At 45.4% G+C, this 21,307-nt stretch overlaps 1 protein-coding gene across 3 annotated transcripts; it reads right to left on the reverse strand.

Annotated features, from left to right (window-relative positions):
* Positions 1-2,516: 2,516 nt before the first annotated feature.
* Positions 2,517-12,595, reverse strand: NUDT7 (nudix hydrolase 7). 3 transcript variants are annotated; one of them, XR_006783392.1, is made up of 5 exons: positions 12,469-12,595; positions 9,201-9,354; positions 4,817-4,975; positions 3,225-3,676; positions 2,517-2,766 (listed from the first exon to the last, which is right to left on the reverse strand). XR_006783392.1 is itself a non-coding variant. In XM_045818750.1 (4 exons), the coding sequence occupies exons 1-4, from the start codon at positions 12,498-12,500 to the stop codon at positions 3,308-3,310; spliced, it is 714 nt and encodes a 237-aa protein (XP_045674706.1). In that variant the 5' UTR covers positions 12,501-12,595; the 3' UTR covers positions 3,010-3,307. The 3 variants fall into 3 exon arrangements, 2 of the variants coding, with proteins under 2 accessions (XP_045674706.1, XP_045674707.1); XM_045818750.1 differs by lacking the exon at positions 2,517-2,766 and having other exon boundaries at positions 3,010-3,676; XM_045818751.1 differs by lacking the exons at positions 2,517-2,766; positions 4,817-4,975 and having other exon boundaries at positions 3,010-3,676.
* Between the last annotated feature and the right edge of the window lie 8,712 nt (positions 12,596-21,307).

Here is a 21,307-nt window from a genome sequence, read left to right on the forward strand (position 1 = left end):
GACGTTGGCTCTGCCATTTATGAACCATGTGACCACGGGCAAATCTGATCCTCAAATTTTCCCACCTACAAATGGTGATAATAATAGTACTTTCTGCAGAGATTTGTTGAGGATTAAATAAAATAAAGCAAAGAAGCAGGTATGCAATAGTCCCCATTATCCTGACAACCATCCTACTTACCAGGGGTAGCATCTCCTTGTCCATCAAGGCTCAGCGTAGCCACCACCTCCTCTGGGGTGTGTTCCCTGAGTCCCGAATCTGAGGTGTCCCTCCTCTCTTTCACTGTTTGTTTATCCTGTTATATGACTGTATCTGACTCTTCCATTTACTTACATGCCCAACGGGGGTGCCCAACAAATGGGCAATTGCAGTTATTTAAGATTGAATAAGTGTTCTTCATTTAATGTACAGACAGTATATTTTCAAATGACTCCCATGTTAGTAGGACATAAACACTTATTAAATTGTTTGGATATAACATAAAAAAATTAGGCTTTTCTTTTGGCTTAGATGTGCTGTGAAAAACATTACTGAGACGCCAAGGGTGCTCACCTTGAACCAAGAGAGTTCAGGAACCTCTGTATGTGGAAATGATGGCATTCTGAGTGGGGGAAATGCCAGTGCTCATTATTATTGTTACAACGAATGTCACAGTTATAACAATGCTGTAAATACTGGCTAACAGGTAACTGAGCCCTTACTATTTCCCAGGCACTGTCATGAGCATTTGGGTGTGCTTAAAGGGGTCACACGTATTAGCTCCTTTACTCCCCCAACACCCCTAAAACAAAAGTTTGTTTCCCTGCAGAGTAGGAAACTGAGGCCTGTAGAATGGGCGGACACTGGAGCTGGGATTCAAATCTAGGCATTCTGACTCCAGAATGAGGGCTGTTAACCACCTGCTGACCAAGGCTTCGGGGATGCAAAGGAGACAGGGCTGAGCTTTCTGGATGGCAGAATCTACGCAACTTACAGATTTTAGGGACTGGAGAGCATCGGTGTTCAGGGACATCCATCAGACTGACTTCCCAAACGCTGATGCACAGCCTGCTGGCTCAGGTGACTCAGGGAGATGTGTGCATTTGTGGTCCTGACCGTGACCCTTCCTTATTGGACACTGGCCAAATGAAGCTTTATCCAAGGAACTGGGGACTGAGTCACCGAGCTTCTGTCACTGGTCTATGTCCGCATCCATCGGCCCACACAGGTGGTTATTATCACAATGTGACAGAGCGCAAGAGTGAACGAGGTTCCCAACCTTGTGCTACTGAGGGCACTCCCCATCGCCACGCTTCCTGGGTCTGATTTGTTCAGTGATTTTTACAGATTCCCTGAGATCAGTACTCTGCCAGTAACTTTTTCTTTTATTTGAGCCAGATTTGCTACACTTCCTTGCCTTTTAACCAAAGAATGTTTAACTAGAATGTTGGGCAGAGATACTGTAAAATACACAGCTAAAAAGGGCGGGTGAGGGGACAATGCCTCTACTGCTAAATATTTAGCTTCTTAAACTGAGCGGTTATGAGTGCCATCCTGATCTCAGGCTTCAGCCTGGCCAGCTCCTCGGAACCCGGGCAGCTTTGTGGAGTCCACGTACAGCGTTCCGAAAGGCGACTCTGCACTGCCTGGGAGGTCAACAGTCTGCCCGGCAATTACCCTGCTGTCCAACTGTAAACACACATTTGCAAATGCTTCTGTAACTGCTCAGAAATAATTTAGGCCTGTTCATGCGGGCCTCGTTACCAAATGCTAATGGGGAACCTTACCCAACATCTGCTTTCATGGCTGGAGCCAGATTTGTGCTGTTTCAAGAGTGGCGGGCATAAAACAGCAGAATGGATATTTTCCTCTGCCAGCTCTCAGAAAGCAGAAACTCAGCAGCAGTGGACAGTTGTACAGCTGGTTGTGGGGTTTAGTGTGGGCATCACGTTTTTGGCTATCACGTCTTACTAAAACATGGTTTGGCTTTCTAAAAATGTAGTGCATCAGCAAGATGAGCAGTTGCCATCACACAATTAAGGTTATGTTGTTTTACCCACCTGCTTCCCTGTCCTCATGCAGGCTGGTTCATACCATAATTCAACTAAGAAATTCCCGTTAAATGTAATGCATGATATATGGAGATGGCCATGTCAGAAGTGGCAGATCTCAATGCAATTCAGAACGTTTGTCTTTTGACTTCTGATGTGGGGCTTATGCTTGAAATTGGTGTTTTCCTGCTCTCATCATCTCGAGGTAGATACTTTTCCCCGATTGGTAGGCATACAGGCCACCTGTACTCCTTCATTTCAGCTGCTCTGGATGGTGACTGCTGAACCCCACCAACATCCCAGGACATCCTGTGCCTGCCACAGAACCTGTATGTTAAATGTCGCAGCTCACCCCAAACTCTGACTGCTGGCAAACACCTCAAGTTTGGGTGATTATCCATCTGGCCATTTTCAAGTGTTATGGTATATTACTTAGGGCTATAGCTCTGCTCAGGCAAAGTGACTCTGAACTACAGTGGCAGAAAGATAACAGAATTTTATTGTCCTCCTGTGTAGTCATCCCAACTCTCAAGTGAACAGCCCAGGGTGGTAGGCTGCTTTGCTCCAGAGTCATTGAGAGATCCAAGCTCTTACCATCTTTTGGTCTTGCCATTCCCCCAGGAGTTCTCTTCATCTGTGTGGTCAAGGCGAGGGTACAGATAAATCCATGTTGCAGCTCATGGAATGGGGAAAAACGTCCAGGGAAACTGGCTTGTTGCTTACATTGGTGATGACCTGCAAAGTGAACTGTCATTCATATCCCATTGGTCTAAACTTAAGTTCCAGGGTCACATTTAACTACAAGGGATCCTGGGTAATGCTGTTTCTACCTGGGAGCTTTGGACTTAACCTCAACTCTCCTACCATGGGAGAAAGGGACAATAGATTTTGATGGCTGGCCAGCAGTTTCTGTCACATGTAACATCGGACAGAAAGAGATATAATTACCTCTTACAAATAAGATAAATGCCAATATGGTCATATATTCAACAAATATTTATTAAGTGCCTACTATGTGCCAGATATATTTTCTTACATGTGTAAGAAAAAATGGTGCTAATATATTGTGAGTGAAATTATGCAATACTACAAACACATTTTCCACTTTTGAAAGACTTTTGCTCTTTCAGAAAACAGGGAAACTGAAAACAAGGCAAGGTTTTTTATCTTCATATTGCAGGAAAAATACTCACACCTGTCGAACTCCACCAGCTGGCGTTACGGTTGTTCTGCGGACAAGCACACCCAAAAGCTGCTTGGATGTTGGTCTCATAAATCATAATTTGCTTGCTGCATGGTTATGAAAGTGCAGGAAGGATTTTTCAGAGGATGATATTAGATCGTTGAGATTAAATTCCATCTCAAAGGTCGGGTGTTTTTCCAAAATAATTAAGGCAACGAAGAGAGCATATTTTGCAGTTAATCCCTTGATATAGTAAGTCACACCGTCTTTGGGGTTTGTGTACTCAAAGCAATGAAAAACCATGCGATGACCACACCGTGTCAGGTGTTTCTGGTGGTAGGCACGTGGACGCAGGAAATACTCCAGGGGCACCAGGAACACATTCTTAACCTCATCGGGGTTAGGCTGCGCCTGGAAGTCCGGGTCTATAAACCCGACAACTGGTGTTATCAGTGTGTTTGTCTAAAAGCAGAAAACAAAATATACAAATTAACAAGTAAAGGGATATTATTTCAAGTGCTAAAGTCATGCCAATTCCCCGTGAACTAAGAAAACAGGCTGGAGCAGTCAGCACGTGAGGTGGGTCGGAAGGACTTGCTGCAGGTGTAAACTTCACGTCCCCCGTGAGAAGCGGGTAGCCTCTGTCCTCCCTCAGGCAGCATCTGCGAGATAACTCTGAAAGTACTTTGTGAACATCAGTAGGTACAATCTTTTGGAACAGCAATTTGGCATTATAAAACTATGGTCCCTCTGACTTAGCAATTGAATTTGTGTAAGTACATCTGTATGATAAATTCCTACCAGAGAGAAAAGATACAAGTACATCAGGTCCTATGATCACAGTGTTTCAATATGCCATTGATGCAATGCTGTGGGAACTTAACTTTGTTTGTATCAACTAGCCTATGGTAAAATTGGTTTCATTGGATGCTGGCTCGCTTGAAGTTGCAGAACCCATCAACAATGTTCAGTGAGGACTTGGCTGCACAAGACTGAAACATTATTTGCGGTAGCCAAAAACTCTAAAGTTACCACTTCTCAGATGATGGACATTTAGGGTAGGCCAATTATGAGTATAGCCACATAATGGGATTCTATGCAGCCCTTAAAAAATGCAGAAGATAACTTTCCTATCAGTACAGACACAGATGTGCCATCTTATTGATAAAGTGACATCACATTAATTGTGACATACTCCCATTTATGGGAAATTATAATCATCTGTGAACTATTTTACCCGTATGTTTATATGTGGGAGGATTTCTATTTACAATCACGACCTCTTGCAAATAAATGTAGGGCACTACTAAGTGAAAGATTCTACTAGAAATTTTGAGGGGGACACCTGGGGTCAGTGTAAAAACAACTACAGGGTTCCACAGCACCCAGTTTGAGAACCACCCATGGAGCTCCCCTTTTATTTCCGGATGGTGCAAGAATGGCCTGGACATTCTTGCCAAGGGCTTTCCCAAGGCTGCTCGGCTTGTAGGAGGCAAAGCACACAAGAACCAGACTCTCGGGGGCATGTCTGGCCATCCTGAAGACAGGGGATGCTCTGGGACCTCAGGAGTCTTCGCAGCCCGTGGCCGTCCCAACCCTTACATCAAACACGTGCGGCACCAGGCAGCAGACGACCTCCACCTGCTGAGGGTGCAGCCCCACTTCCTCCTGGGCTTCCCGGAGGGCCGTGGCCACGTCATCCACATCGGTAGGGTCGCGCTTTCCTCCAGGAAAGCACACCTCTCCAGGTGACCGTCTGAGCTGGACAGGGAAAGAACAGAGCTGCGCTGTGTGGCTCCAGTTTCGGAATCATCCATTCATTCAACAAGTACTCCCTGAACTTCTATTTTGGGCTAGAGACCATTCTTACAATATTGGGAATAAATGGAGCAAAGGAAAAAATGTTTTTACTTGAATCCTTTTTTAAAAAAGTGAACTTAAGGGAACTTCTCTCACTGTTAACTATTCCCTAATGGCCCCCCAAAGACACGCCCTACCCCCACAGATTTACATTGACGGGGCACAGCTGAAAGAAAGGGCACCAGAAAGGGCACTGTTACCAATGGATAACTTCACTGAGTGCTGACCCTGTTCTGGACATGTTGCTTCACAAGAACTTTTTTCAGAGTCATCAGAATAGTTTTACAAGCTGCTTTTTTTTAAAAGATTTTATTTATTTACTTTAGAGAAAGGGGAAGGGAGGAAGGAAGAGAGGGAGAGAAAGATCAATGTGCAAGAGACACATCAATTGTTTGCCTCTCTCGAACCCTCAATTGGGGAACCTGGCCAGCAACCCAGCATGTGCCCTGACTGGGACTCGAACCTGTGACCTTTTGGTTTACAGGCCAGTACTCAATCCACTGAGCCACACCAGCCAGAGCTAAAGTGTTTTTTTTTTAATTGAGGTGAAATCTGTAACATAAAATTAAAGTGAACGTATCAGTGACATTTAATACATTCATAACATCACACAATACTACCACTATCTGGTTCCAGAACATCATCTCCCCAGACGGAGACTCTACCCACTGGACAGCTGTCCCTGTTCGCCTCATCCCCCTGCCCTCACTTTCTGTCTATGGATTCACCTATCCGGGATATCCCCTGTAAAGGGAATCATATGACACGGGACCTTTGGCGTCTGCTTCTCTCGCCTAGCTGCACGTTTCTGAAGTTCCTCCACATTGCAGCACATGTCAGTACTTCTTTCCGTTTTGTGGCTGAGTCGTTTTCCACTCTATGTCCGTACCACAGTTATCTATCTTTCCATTAATGGACATACAGGATACTGTAATACTGTTCTTTCCACTTGCATATAAGGGAACTAAGCCTCAAAGAGCCTCAATAGCCTGAGCAGACTCACATAAGGTGTGAGTAGTGGAGCTGGAATGTAAACCAGCATTTTCACTCCAGAACATACCACACATTTATTCCAACCTCCCACAGAAAACTCGGTCCCCCGTGCTATCAGCGCTGACCTGTGTCAATGCCGCCACACCTCTGTGCACACAGGTGAAGGAACAGGAGGCTCTTCCCCTGCATCGCCCCCACCACGTATATCCTTGATTCATCCTAAATACCCTCACTCCCTTTTTTTATCTCTGTCCTTAAAATGATTTCTCTCCTATCTTGGGCACGGGTAAGGAACAAACCTCCATGCTTCTCTCCTCTGCAGGACCAAACTTCTTAGCAAATGTGACCTCTGTTTCTCTCACACTCTCTCCCACCTGTGCCCACCATCCTTTCTCTGCTGAACTGTTGCTCGACCTCAGGGTCAGCCTCCTGGCCCGGCCTCTTCTCCACCCTGTGCAGTGAGTGTAATGGCGGCACCCACCACCCAGGATCGTGGAGTCGGTCACAGGAGCTGACGGCTGAAGCACATGGCACAGCGCCTGGCCCATGTGAAATATTTATTCATAAGAACGCGTAAGGAGAATTCTTGATGTTTGGAAGCTAAATCAAGAGGTCATGTAGGCATTTTTTAGCACCAGGCCCAATATATCCTTGTAAAAATAAACTAGATGCTGTTATAAATATTGTCACGTTCTACCATTTAAAGTCCCACTTAGGCAAACTTTTTAAAAAACGAAAGAAATCATTTTAAAGTTCCTCTCTGCTAATAAATCAGTAACAAAAAAAGCAAGTTAAAAAAGATCAGCAGCAACACAGGAACTGCTGCAATACGCAGAAACCTCACACGTTTTCACATCAATTTTAGTTATAAGCGTAGGTGAAAACTAGGTTGATGGACATGTTGCTACTGCCTTGACCACTCACCACCCAGATGCATAAGAAACAGACCTCAGGCTGCATCAGCGCTGAAAATCAACTCCATGGTGTCAGCACAGAGCCGCAAGGCATCAGTGCCAGAGGCACCTGCGGGGCACATCAGGCTTGACAGACATACACACCTGATTTAATGACTGTTTTAAATGCTTGCAAGAAAACGTTATACAGCCCTGGTGGTATGGCTCAGTGGACCGAGTGCGGGCCTGTGAACCAAAGGGTTGCTGGTTCAATTCCCAGTCAGGGCACATGCCTGGGTTGTGGGCCAGGTCCCCAACAGGGGGTGTGCGAGAGGCAACCACACATTGATGTTTTTCTCCCTCCCTTCCCCTCTCTCTAAATAAATAAATAAATATAAATCTTTTAAAAAATAGAAAATGTCATGCAGTTTTAAAGAAAATATTCAAAAGAATGATTATTCACAAACTGTCAGCACCAAAAAGGGCCCTTATCTAACTACATAAGTTTCCAATCATTTTTTTGTAAATAGCATACCATTTTTATTAAATAAAACCTTATGGAATGCTACTCACAGCCAAATAAGGTTGCAACCGAATTTCCTAAGACTTTCATCTATTTTTTTTCTTGACTTTCTGCTTGCTTATTTCAAGCCCTAGAGAGCTGGAAGCAGAGAGCGGAGAGAGGGGAGGGGAGGGAGAGCTGGGGTTGGGGGAGAGTGGAGAAGGAAGAGGGGCAGGGAAAGGAGGACACTGAGGCTCAGGGATGAAGAACTTTGCTCCGGGTTCCAGAGCCCGCAGGGGAGGCCCCACTTAGACAGGAGTAGCTGTTGACATGAGGACAAACATCTGTGGACCCAGCCTGTGGGACTCCAGGGAGAGGCCAAGCTCAGGTAATGCCTGGGGGAATTTCTTGACCCCCCAAAGCCAGATATGCTTCGAGTCCAATTTAATTGAATTTAAATACTTTTTTTAAAATGTGACTTTTGCATATCAGAGTTTATAGTCTAAGGTAATTCTCACTTAATAATCAATAGGCAAAGATACTTGAAACAGAGACCAGAGGCCCATTTTGGTCTAGATTTTCTCCATTACTATTTTTATAATTTAAAAAATATGTTGCAGTGCTTCTGTGCTTTTTGGCAGAGCTGAGAACAAACCCCCACTCCCCAGTTCCAAGTATCTCCCTTGGAGACTGGACTGCCAGCATCTGACCCAGACAGGAGAATGCACACAAATCTAATCCCAAATCCTCAAAACTCCCGCTGAGTTCCCAGCTTGCTTTCTTCCCCTACAGCCATACCTTTTGTTGTCCTGCTTAGAAAGACACTGTATTAGGGCCCATTTTCTCTTTTGTACTTGGATAACTTTGAAATTCCTGCTTACCAATTTTTCCTCGGAAGTCCCCCTAACAGCAAGGGACAGTGACCGCAGCCGGTGTGAACCCAGGGGAACTGCGTGCCCAGCCCAACATTTCTTTAAAGTTGAGCGGTACATCTGAAAACCTCAGGCCACGTCTGCTAACGGCCCTCGTGATGACAGCTGACACTTCCTGAGTCCCTGCCCAGGGCCAGGGCTGTTGCAGGCACTTTGCCTTCGTTACCCTGTGAAACCCTTGAAGCAGCCCTATTGAACGGGTGTTCGCCTTTTGTCCTCATTTTGCAAATGGAGTGATCACAGCACAGAGAGGGCAACTAAATGACACAGAGTCATACAGTTGGCAAGGAGAGAGCCTGCATTCCAACATGGGCAGCCGGCTCCCAGGCCCAGACTGCTCATTTCTGTGCTTCACAACTTTCACATTATACCTGCGGTGGGACTGGTGTAAAATAGTGGCAAAATTGCCCCCCATTCCTACCAGGACAGTAGTCAGTCTCTGGAGACATTTGTGGCTGTCACAAAGTGGTGTGTGTGTGTGTTACTGGCACCTAGTGGGGAAGGGCCAGGGATGATACGAAACATAAACCCCATAATGCACAGGGCAGTGCCCACAACAAGGTATTATTCAGCACAAATGCCAATGGCATCAAGGTTAAGAAACCCTGGTCTAAATGTATTTCAAATTATTTATTTTTCTTTCCAAAGCTTCAAAAAATTCCATGTTATCCTGTGGGCCCCTCAAACATCACAATTTTGAAAGTCCATTTGGGAATCTCTTGCCTCAAAATGTGTGCAAGTGATAAAATTTCATGGAGTTTTCAAATGTCCTGAGACATTAATGGCAGAACCTTTCAGTTACCTACCTTTTCTGAGCGGAGGGTGAACAACAGGTGAAGTTCTCCTTCTTTAACCAACAATGGTAAGAGGATGGAATATTTACTATACGACAAGTGAGAATACTTGGTCCCAGGATCATGCTTTTTTAAGCGGGCCTTAGCGTCCTCTATTGAGTTGTCTCTAAGAGGGAAACAAAGCAAACATTATAGTCCCAGGGTGACGGTAAAAATTTCCTTGTCCGGCCTGTTTCTGCTTCATTGTGTACCTTGACGTTTACCATTTCTGAGTCTCGGTGTACTTTTCAGTAATACGGCAGAAATAATACCCAAATCACATAACTTTTGGTAAGATAAAAAACCTACAGTAGTCCACCTTAGCTTCCGTTTTACTTTCTGTGGCTTCAATTATCTGTAGTACATCTCAGTCCAAAAATATTAAGTGAAAAATTCCAGAAATAAACAATTCACAAGTTAAAAATTCTGCACTGCTCTGAGCAGCGTGATGAAATCTTGCAGTGTCCAACGCCGTCCCAGCTGGGCTGCGAGTCATCCCTTCATCCACGTCATCCAGGCTGTGTTACTGCTACCTGCCCATCAGTCACTAAGTGGCCTTCTTGGTGACCTGATGGACAGTACTACAGTGCTTGTGTTCAGGAGCCCTTATTTTATGCGATGATGGCCCCAAAGCACAAGCGCAGTGATGCAGGCAGTTCAGATATGCCAAAGAGAGGCCTAAACTGCTTCCTTTTAGCTGCAGGGGTGTCCGACCTTTTGGTGTCTCTGCACCACGCTGGAAGAAGAAGAGTTGTCTTGGGCCACACATTAAATACATTGTGACACATAATCACAAAAAAAATCTCATAACATTTTAAGTAAAGTTACAATTTTGTGTCGGGCCGCACTCACAGCCGTGGTGGGCTGCATGCAGCCTGTGGGCTGCGGGTTGGACACCCCTGCAGGGTAAAGGTAAATACAGTACAGTAAGATATTTTGAGCGAGACCACATTGACATGACTTTTATTATAGTATGTTGTTATAACTGTTCTATTTTATTATGAGTGATTGTTGCTAGTTATTTACTGTGCCTAATTTATAATTAAATGTTTTCATGGGTACTTATGTATAGGAAACACCATCAAAGTACATATATACATGTATGTATGTATACACACACACACACACGGTTTCGTACTGTCTGTGGTTTCAGGAATCTTTTGAGGGTCTTGAAATATATCCCCCATGGGGGAGCAGGGGACTACTATACTAAAAACACAGTTCAGTACATAAGTTCATTTGGAAACTAAATTAAACTTAAATTATGATAAAATATGTTTTAACAATGCAACAGGTAATTGCTGAAGTCCATAATTATGTTCAGCTAAGACAGGTTTGCTGAATAAGTCACTGTAAATTTATGCCATAGTAAAATTAAGGACTTTCCCTTAATCTGGCCCTTATGTCATATTATTAAGTATTCCTTCTGTTATCAAATATTCAACGGCCTTAAAACAGTGGTTCCCAGACTTTGGCAGCAACAGAATCACCAGGAGAGCTGACTACATACAACATGGATTGCTGGGCCCTGCTCTAAAACTGTGACTCAGCAAGTTTGGGATGGGGCCTAAGAGTGAGCAGGTACCAAACTCCCAAGCCATGGGGATACTGCAGACCAGGGGAACACACTTTGAAGACCATTACCTGATACTATGCAAGTGTTTGGATTTATGACCACAAATGGTGCCCTGAATTTATGACTGTGCATTTGTTTTGGTCCTTTTGAAAGGAGTATTTTGTTGCTGATTTGTGTAGTGGGTTAAGTAGTGTCCACCCAAAACTTCATGTGTGACTTGACTTGGAAATAGGATTTCTGTAGATGCAATTCATTTATGACTTAAGATGAAATAATCCTGGATTTAGGGTGGACCCTGATTCCAAGGAGTGGTGTCGTTACAAAAAGAGGACAGCAAGCAGACAGATACACATAGGGAAGAAGGCCACGTGACGATGGAGGCAGGGACTGGCTGTGATGCTGTCACAAGCCAGGGAACACCAGAGCCACCAGGAGCTGCAACAGGCAAGGAAGGATCCTCCTCTAGAACCTTCAGAGGGAGAAGGACCCTGCTAACACCTCTACCTTTTAGAACTGTGAGAGAATTTGTTTTTTAAGCTACTCAGATTGTGGCACTTTGTTATTGACAACCCAATAAACTAACAGTTTAATTATTCTATGGGAAAGGTAGTGGTTTTGCATAGTGGGCAAAAACCAGATGTTTAAGTCAGCTGGAACTGATTTCAAAATGTTTACAGATGACCTCTCCAAGTCACCCTTTCCTCATCTGTGACATGTCTGGGACTATTTGTGAGGATTTAATAACATAATTCATACACTGTGGCTGGTACTCAGCTAGTGGCCTATGAATAGTGACTACTGTCATAAATGTCCTCATAATTAAATGAGCAGTTGCTTGCGGGAAGTATTTCTCCTTTTTGCCTCTTTCTACATGGCAGGGTGCTTACTATTAGTCGTCGGATAACGGTTGTGAACTGCAAAAATGACCAAAAGGTTTGAAAATAACCACTGAGCGCTGGCACCTGAGGACACTCCAGGGTGCATCCCAAGCACACAGGCCCACGTCCAGAAGAGGCAACTTGCCGGCCCAGTGAGAATGGACTTGACCCAGTGTGGCTTCTAAGAGGCCCCCATAACAACCAGAGGGTCCAGCAGATGCAAAGTCTGCAAAAATGTGTTTGACCACATTAGGGGCCGGTCCTTGGAATAATCACCATAAAAACAACAACAGTAGGAGCCAACCTGTTGTGAGCATGGGCTTATACCACACTCTTGCCTTGCTTTTTCTCTTTATCCTCACAACAGCCTGGCGAGGTGAGCGCATTATCCGGTCCAAGTCAGAGAGGTCACGTAACTGAGAGACCCAAGGTCCCCACTGGAAGTAGCACCGGGGGACCTGAACTCTGGGTCACCTCCTAGGGACTCACGTGGTTCCTAAGGTCGAAGTCTGGAGACCTCTGGGGCAGAAGAGGCGAGCCGGCTGCGCAGAGGGAAACGCTTTGCCATTGGGGGAGAGGAAGTGAACCCCTGATGGGTGTTAACTCAAGATATCTAGGGCCGAAGAAGGTGCCGAGGTCCTTGGACCCAAGGAGGCGAGAGTGCTGAGCGCGGGCTCAGCAAAAACAATCTCAGGCAAAAGGCCTAGGCGACCCGCGGCCCACGATCTGTTAGGCCCTGTCCCGATCAATTCCGGGCTGAGTGTGCCCGGGGCCAGGGGGTCTTTACCTGACTGACTCCGGAGGCCAGGATCGCGACATAGTTCGGGAAAGTTTGTTTCTAGCAGCTGATTCCTCGGAGGTGTTCTGCTGGACGGGCGTGCGCAGAGCGGCAGTGGGCCGGCGGAGGGGAGAGAGGCGGGGCCTACGGCCGGAGGAGGAAGGGAGCGGGGAAGCAGTGGAAGTGGGCGGGGCCTAGTGCTGTCCGCTGAGAATTGGGGTCCAGCGACCCTAAGGGTGGGGCTGGAGGGAAATAAGACCGAGCCTTCCGAGTGCGGCTGTGAGAAGCGGTTTCGGCTCAGCTCCTTGCTCTATCTCGAGAACAACAGGCGTATGAGGAATTCTGAAGTTGACAGTTGTAATAAAGGACAAAAAAAAAGTGTGAAAATGCAGTGCCAGTGAGTTGTGAGGATTCACTGTTGCTAGGAGGTTGAGCTGGTTCAGCTTTTCTGAATAGCCGTCGGCATGCATTTACTGAGCACTTGGTATGTGCAGATGCCACAGCATGTGGAGCTTACTGTCAAATGGCAGGGAGAGAGAGAGAACAGAATAAAAAAATGTTACATCGATAAAGCAGAGTCCTTTAGTCTTTGGGGAGCATCTGACAGAGAAACGTGACCAACTCAGATCAGAGAAGGCTTCCCAGACTGAATGGAAATGGCAGACCTCCAGAGCAGCTGTGCCCCAGGGTAGTTCAGGCCCAGCAGCATCAGCACCACCTGCATGCTGTTAAAATACAGACTCTTGGGTCCCATCCCAGAACCGCTCGATCAGAAACTGGGGGCAAGGCCCAGTGATCTGTGCGTAGGAGATTCTGATGCTCAGAGAGCCACTGCTCTCAGGTGTGTGTGGAAAATAAACAAGAGAAGGACAGGGGCAGGGGAGAGAGTTCAGGAAGAACGGCAAGTTTGCGCCCAGACTCGATGTTGTGCGAAGACCCCAGAGGAGTGGCTCCAGGAGAGCCGGTGAGAGGGCGCCTAGTGGGAGCCCACACGTAAGAAGTCAGATTTCAGAGACCCAAGGCCAGGCGGACTTCTGTATCCCTGCAGGAGGTGCGCTGGCTGGGACCCACAACAATGCTTTAATTTTCATTTCTTTTGAAATCAGGAGAAAATGAATACAATAATAGCCAATATAAAATAATAAATCTAGCCTGGATTACATTCATCTTTATGTCAATACAGTCATAAAATTGAATTCATTTTATTATTATTTTTTGGAGGAAGTGGTTTATAAAACCAAAATTGCCTAGGGCCTGTGGAGTTCTGTGTGTCCCTGGGTTGTGGGACAGTTGAGCCACAGTTCCCAAGACCATCGGAGCCTCGGTGTTCACCTGGAGAGGCTGCCAAAGCTGAGAGAGCCCAGACCAAAAGCTTGATGACACTGTTAATAATAGCAGTCATGTCACCGCACCTACATGTACTTAATCCTCTGAGCAGCACCATGAAGTAGGGTTATTTCCATAGAGGTATTAACATCATCACTTTCCAGATCAGGGAATAAAAAATGATTTGCTTAAGTTCACACAGCTTGGGTTCAAGGTTAGATCACTCTGACCTCTGAGTTCATTTATTTCAACATCACCTCACAGAAGCAACTGACCTATGAATTATATGGCTCTGATTATGAATAAGGAAAAGATAAATTAACCTTTCATCCAATATCCATTGCATAGTTATTATGTGCTAGGCATGTCTAAGATGTGACCTCTTGACCTTTAAGGCCTCTTAGTTTACTGGGAGTGGTAATAAACATGACTCAGCTCTAGTAATGTATAGTGTGTTCTCAGCTCTGCATGGGAAGGGAGGGGAGAGTGGTTCAGAAGATTGGATTGGGGACTGAAAATTATTGTCTAGGGATTTTATTTTCTCTTCTTTTACACATCCTTTGATTGAACCTTTGATTTGAAGATGAGCAGACTGAGGCTCAGAGTAGTCTAGTGCCTTGCCCATGGTCACACAGTGGGTGAATTGTGCAGCCAGGTGTCAGTCCCATCCACTGAGTTGCAGCTGGCACTCCGGTAGGTTTTGAGGGATAGGTGGGATTTTAAGAGGCCAAAGTGGAGGAGATGGCATTCTTAGTAGAGGGAGCAGCAGAAGCTGAGCATGAGTGAAGAGTGTTGTTCAGAGGAGCAGAGAGAGCAGCAGGGCTGGAACAAAGGGGGCATTTGGCAGAGCAGAGCCCTGGAAACAGGTGAAAAGGCATTGGAAGCCACACTAAGATGGAGGTTGACCTTCTTCCTAAAGATAGAGGAATAGTATGTCTGGGTTTTCAGGAAGATCTCTGCAATCACAGTGGGTGGATTGGAAGTAGGGAGAGATTGGAGACAATTGGGGCTCTTCCAAAAATCTGGCTGAAGGAACAAGAAAAAGATGCCTTGAGCCCTCTGAAAAACCCCCAAACTCCCTACATCAGAAAGTCCGAGTTTGGCAGGGGATGGTCTTACTGCAAAAAGCAGGATCGAGATGTCTTGAGTACCAGGGCTATGTGCGCGGCATCTTCTTTCAGGATCAGAAAGACTGCTGTAAAAATACTTAGTTTGTATGGGTTTTGTAAGGCTGGCAGCCAGAGCACAGGGAACATCACAGGTGAAATGCATCATAATAAGATTATAGATACATGGTAGATACATACATGTATATATATATGTATGTATATCTCAAAACCTGCAAAATAACACAGGCTTCAAGGTTAATGGGCAACGTCTTTAGGGAAGATGACTTGTCTCTGTAGCTTTTCTACACAGATTTGTTGGTAGTGGCATAATTCTAGAAAATGCGTGGAAGAGAAGCAAAGCTATAAAAAAAGTTCAGGGCAGCATGCAAAGCCAGCACCTCAATGGGCAGTTCTCTCAAAGAGGCAGCTCCCAGGGGCTAGGGTGGACCTTGTCTTCAGTTCACCCACCTGGGACCTTTATTTGAGCAGCACCTTACAGCCAAGCCTGGGTGCCACAGAGATAAAGAAACTCCGGCTAGTCTTTGAGAGCAAAGAATGTCTGAGGGAAAGACCTACAATGAACAATTAGCTTTACCGCCAGATAAACGCTCTCATCCAGGAAAGGGGCTAAGTGCTCTGGGGAGTGAGGAGCCACAAGCAAGCAATTAATTCTGTCTGGGAGTAGGCAGTGAGGTCTGGATAGGCTGTGGAGAGGTGGTAAGATAATAGGGAATACTTAGCACTTAGCATTATTTTCCTAAGAAATGTGAATTTCCTCCATTCCTTCCTCAATTTGCAGGAGGGTCTCTAAGCAATTAGAGGACAGTCTCAAGGGAGGGCTTTCATATTAAGTATCACATCCATCAGAGTATGATGGTTATAATTGCTGGATTGGGCATTCAACCTCCATCTACAGGATCTGAAACAAATAACGCCCCTTTTTTATTGCAAAATCTTTTATTGCAAAATCATAAGCATGCAATTCTATAAGATAACAATATCATACTCAAGCACACCATATGACATTTTAGGTGAAATGTTCAAATTAAAACTATAAATTATGACACCCATATCATTACCCTACCCACCACACTCAAACAGGCATTACTTCTGCTGGACCTTGTATTACCACCCTCCTCCCCTGCCCCTCTCATGCCAAATCAGAGAGAGCAAAGCAGGATGGGCCTTCACAGCCTTCCTACCTTTTAAGGAGAGGGAGTTGAGGGAGTTCTTTGAGGACTAGGTTTAAACAGGAATTTCTCTTTGAATGAGCCAGTGTCCTCAGCATCAAAATCATCTTGGGGGATACAGGGAGAATGCAGCTCCCCAAATCCCCCCCCCCCCAGGTACTTACCTCAGGGTAAAATTCACCCAGGAACATGATTTTCTGAGCAGGCATCTAGGTGATTCTGTTGTAAAGGTTAAAGACACTGGTTTAAGTGCTCCAGAGAGAGACACTGAATGTTGAGGACATAAGCCACCTCCTTGCCCCAGAGGAAAGGGTGGATGGTGGCCACCGCACCAGGAGGTACCCTTCCTGCTAGCATTGGTAAAATCTTTCTTTCTGGTCTTGGGAGTTGGCAACTTGGGCAGGCCCATCTCAGGAGAGACTCCAGGGAAGGTGAGTGGGTTGTTTTGTGGAAAATAGGCGGGAGTGGACAGATCCCTCCATAATGTGGTCTCTGCTGTTTTTGTTGTTGTTGTTGTTGTTGTTGTTGTTTTTAAAGACCATTTAAAAAGGGAAAGAACTTGTGAGTTTGGTTCTGCACATTCTCTCATTGATGCCCGTTGTTGATTAGGCACGGAGCTGGGTGTCGGAGGTCTAGAGACACATGACAGTTTGTTCCAGCTCTTAAGAGATTTGGAGTCGCATGCAGTGGTGAGTGACTTCAGTCTGCACAAGCACCCCCTGGGGGCTGGTTACACATGCAGGTTCTTGGGCTGCAGCCTCAGGGATGTTGATGCGGTGGGGCCCAAGCATCTGCATTTGCAACCAGACCCTTGGGTGATTCTGGTATGTCTGAGTTTTGAAGGGGGACAAATGGAACTCAAATCTGAAAAAATAAAATGAAAGACTGGAAATCCGCCAGGCCCAGGAAATCTACATAGTCGCATTAGCCAAGAAGTCAGGGGCCTGAGACAGACCCTCATTTCTGGAAGCAAGCGTAGACTGGGAACAAAAGGTTAGACACAGATGACAGGAAAACGCTTCTAGAGCCGCCCTGGAATACAAAAAATGGAAATTGCTGGGAATTTACATCTGGGCTCTGCCAAAGTGATTTTTCAAAGTAATTCATGGTGTTTTTCATCCGCATTTAATTTTTATTGTGTAACAATAAAATAGATATATGCTTGTATATTAAGATGTCTTAAATCTCTTGAGTTTCCATGAGCCAGGCCCGCCAAAAACGGATAAAAACCAGTGGGCGGGCATCGTTCACACATTTCATACCATTGTTTGTCCTCATTTCCGTGCACCTTTAGAAATGAGCTAAAGATGAGTTACATTTAATTCCTTTACTGCCGTGGAATCTCTGTGTAATGGAACAATCAACTAGGTTTAATTACCAATAACAACTGTGCTGGGAAATCTGTAATCTAAATGAGGGCTCGGCCTAGGATGTAGCTAATGACGTAACTGTGCTGTACAATGAGGCACAGTCTGGTCTCAATTAGCTTGTGAATTAGTTGTGAAATTGGCTTAAGATTTTCCAGTGTGTGGGGAAGCTCCATGTCTGTGGAAGAAGCACAGACTGCTCCGCAGGCAATAACCCTCTGTGTGCTCACCCTGGCCTTGGGTCTGCCCACCAGGAACCCACAACTCAACCCTGGGCAAACCTTTACTTTAAAAGATCGATGAGGGGATGTGGAAACTCACATCACTCCCTAAATCCAGACTCCACCACTGACTGGCTTGGTACCTTATCCAACCCATTGTTTCTACCACAAGGAAAACTATGCCGCCTGTGCTCTGCTCTCGGGGATTGCACTCGGGCATGCAGCCTTCTGGTGTATCTGGGGTAATATGTACTACCAGGTGGGCAGAGAGACAGACAGACGGAACCGAGACAGATGGACAGGCCCTTTGAGAAGGATGCAGTCCATTCGCTGCTAGCCTCTGGTGTTTCCTATGGCCGGCTGGCTGAAAACGGCCACACAGTCTCCTTGTTAAGGGGGAAGGGTGGGCATCGGTCATTGCTTGAGGTCTTTAGTGGAAGCCAGAGAAGAATGTGAGCTGTCATGGAGCGATTTCAGATCTGATGATGGAGGACTGTACTTCTCACAAGCCTGTCCAATAGAAATTCTCTGCAGTGACGGAAATTCTCTGTTTCTATGCTTTCTAGTACAGTGGCCACAGACCAAATGCGGCTCTTGAGCACTCAAATGTGGCTAGTGTAAGTGAGGAACTAACTTTAAAATTTTACTTACTTTTAGGTAATTTAAATAGCCACATGTCGCTAGTGGCTACCGTATTAACACAGGCAGTGTTAGAATTTCTGAGTTTCCTTCCATCCTGCAACCTTCTTAGAAATATTAGCTCAAGACCTCCACCAAAGGTACAATGTCTTTTGGGTTAAACACATGCTTTGGGGAAAATTCTTAGAGGCTTCTGCCCAGGGTATTTTTGGGGAATGGAGGCCAGAGCAAGTGTCATTAATTCCTTTCTTTAATAAAAAAAGTTAGCTCACCTTACCCACAGTGGGCACCCACTCTTGTCCCACTTCCCATCACCACAGGGAGGGTTTGAAGCAGGCCTTTCAATTGCCCAAGACAATAAGCTGTTAGCAACAAAAGTGCTTATCTCTTTATGCCAATTACATGACGTGAGCTGTGTTACACGTTGGACACAGTGACTGATGCCATACCTGTCTTTTAAAGAGTTACTATTGTGGAAGGGGAAATATGGTATTTCTCAAATGTGTTCCAAGCAACCTTAGACCTGTGGCATGCCCTGGGGGAGGGCACTAATGTCAAATACGTTTGGGGAAGGCTGCATTTGATACTACCCCTCACAGATATGTAATCTGTGAACATGGTAAAGTTTCCACACTTTGTTTAGCCCCACTTTCCTCTGATGTACAGAGTTCTTTTTGCCCCCATAATCCCTGCTGACACTGATCTGAACTGGTGTTTGGTTCAAGGCATTTGGTGTGGTGCTCCATGAGAGTGACGCCTGGGCACGTTACTTCCTCCTGGGGGTAGAGGGAAATCTCACGGAGAAGCCCAATGGCGCTGCCCCAAACAGTGTCTAAAATACTGCCATTCCTCAGTCCCTTCATCTGCTCTATTCTTCTCCATAGCACTCATCACTAGATGATCTAATACATGCCTCTCCTTAATTCTCTGCCTGCCTCCACTAAAATCTAAGCTCTAGGAGAGAAGGAGCAAAGCATCTTTTTTTTCTCACTGCTATGGCCTTAGAACCCAGGTAATCATTTTTTTTGACTGGTTATAGATATTGAAAAACATTTCAATTGGGTTTTAAAGGAAGAATTTTTTTTTAAAGACTTTATTTATTTATTTTTAGGGAGGGAGGGAAGGAACGGGGAGAGAGAGAGATAGAGAGAGAAACATCAATGTGCGGTTGCTGGGGGTTCTGGCCTGCAACCCAGGAATGTACCCTGGCTGGGAATCGAACCTGTGACACTTTGGTTCCCAGCCCGTGCTCAATCCACTGAGCTACGCCAGCCAGGGCTAAAGGAAGAATTTTGATGGGCCAGAGGGAAGGTGAAGTTCATTCTAGGAGACACACGGAAGACTAAAAGCGCATGGAGAGTTAATAAAGGAAAGGGTGGGCCTAGCAGTAGGAGATAGCACTGCTGGGACACATTGTGGCCTCCCGTGAAGAGGCACAAAGGGAGGATTGGTCGGCTTTCTGGGGGAGCTGCTGGGGGCAGGGTGAAATGTTGGAGGTACCTCCAAGGCTTGGGAGGGTGCTGGCTTCCCCAGTGAGGAAGAGGCAGTGTGGATTACAGCCACAGTCTGTTTTGTGGGATTCTGGCTAGATTAGCAGCCCACAGCACACCCACTGATATAGATATACACACACACACACACACACACACACATATATACACATATATATATACATGCATGATATATGCATGGTATCTGCTTTTATGAAATTTTACAAGGTTGTGCATTCAAAACGAACTTGCTTCAGTTTATCTACATGGGAGCAAAATACATAGCATAAAACATGCACAACCAGAGGCTTGCAGAGGCTGCCATCCTCATAAACATGTCTCCCCGGGACATTCATTGAGGAGGTGAGTCATCTTTCTGGGAAAGGGCACGGGCTGCCAGACTGTATTTCCTTTCTGCTTTGTCTTTCAGAATGCAGATGTGCTTTAGAGGCAGGGATAAAAGGCAGAACATGTTTCTTTTAATGGTGTTTGTCTTTCTTCATAGTTAAATGTACATTTTGTTCCCCAAGCAGACTCTAGGCAGCTACCTAGTCTAATTGTACAGCCTCGTGGAAAATGAGATGTTTATAGTTTCTACAAGGCGAGTCCTCCTGCAACCTTGTATAGGGATTAAAATGTATGTCCTGTTTAATATTGGTAAAACTGTATTCCCTGCCGCATCCTCCACTCAGCAGCCCCAGGGGGTCCAGTTTTCTTCCCTAATCTGCTTCCACAGTCACGTGAGGTTTCACCACCACTTATGCTGAGGGCTATGTGTGAGGCATTGTAGGTAAGTGCGTTTATTGCTTTGCATGGTTGGGCTTGATTAATCCCTGGTAACCACCCTCCCAAGTAGAGATACTTTGCTTTTGCAGATGAGCGTGCTGAGGCAGACAGCAGAGAAACAACTGAGAATCATAGAGCAGATATGGATGGAGCTGGGATTCAAATAAAAACCGTTTCACTCTATTGTCAACATTCATTCTGTGACTGTGATTTTGATCCTTATTGAACATGATTTTTGTCCTCAGATGTCCCTTATTTGGAATACATACTCTACCTATTAAAACAATGGTTTAGATGGTTTGCCTGGCACTAAAACTAAAAATGACTGAAGAACATGAATCAATTATGTCAGAAATGGGGAGACATTGTACCAGAAGTGGAAGGCAAGGTGGCAACATGTTCGCTGCACTTGAGGTTATCTTTGAAGTTCCAGGGAGAAGAAAACAAGAAGCCTTCTTTCTTTTTATTCCATGTCTACATCCTGCTAAATGTTTCCAACTTGCATTTTCTTTTTAGTCTGTCCACGGACGATGGGCTCTTCTAGCTGCTGGGGAAAACAAGGGCCCCCCATCTCTCTCAGTGGGACAGAAGAGAACACAAGACTAGGGCAGCATCTAAGATTTCAAGCTGTGCCAGGACCTGACCTTAGGAAGTCTCAACTGGATGCAGTCCTGGACTCATTCCAGTATCCTCAAGGAGGCCCTCCAGAGATTAAGGTTC

This window comes from Phyllostomus hastatus, unplaced genomic scaffold (genome assembly GCF_019186645.2).
Source record: "Phyllostomus hastatus isolate PE091 unplaced genomic scaffold, TTU_PhHast_1.1 phas_scaffold_345, whole genome shotgun sequence".
Lineage (NCBI taxonomy): Eukaryota > Metazoa > Chordata > Mammalia > Chiroptera > Phyllostomidae > Phyllostomus > Phyllostomus hastatus.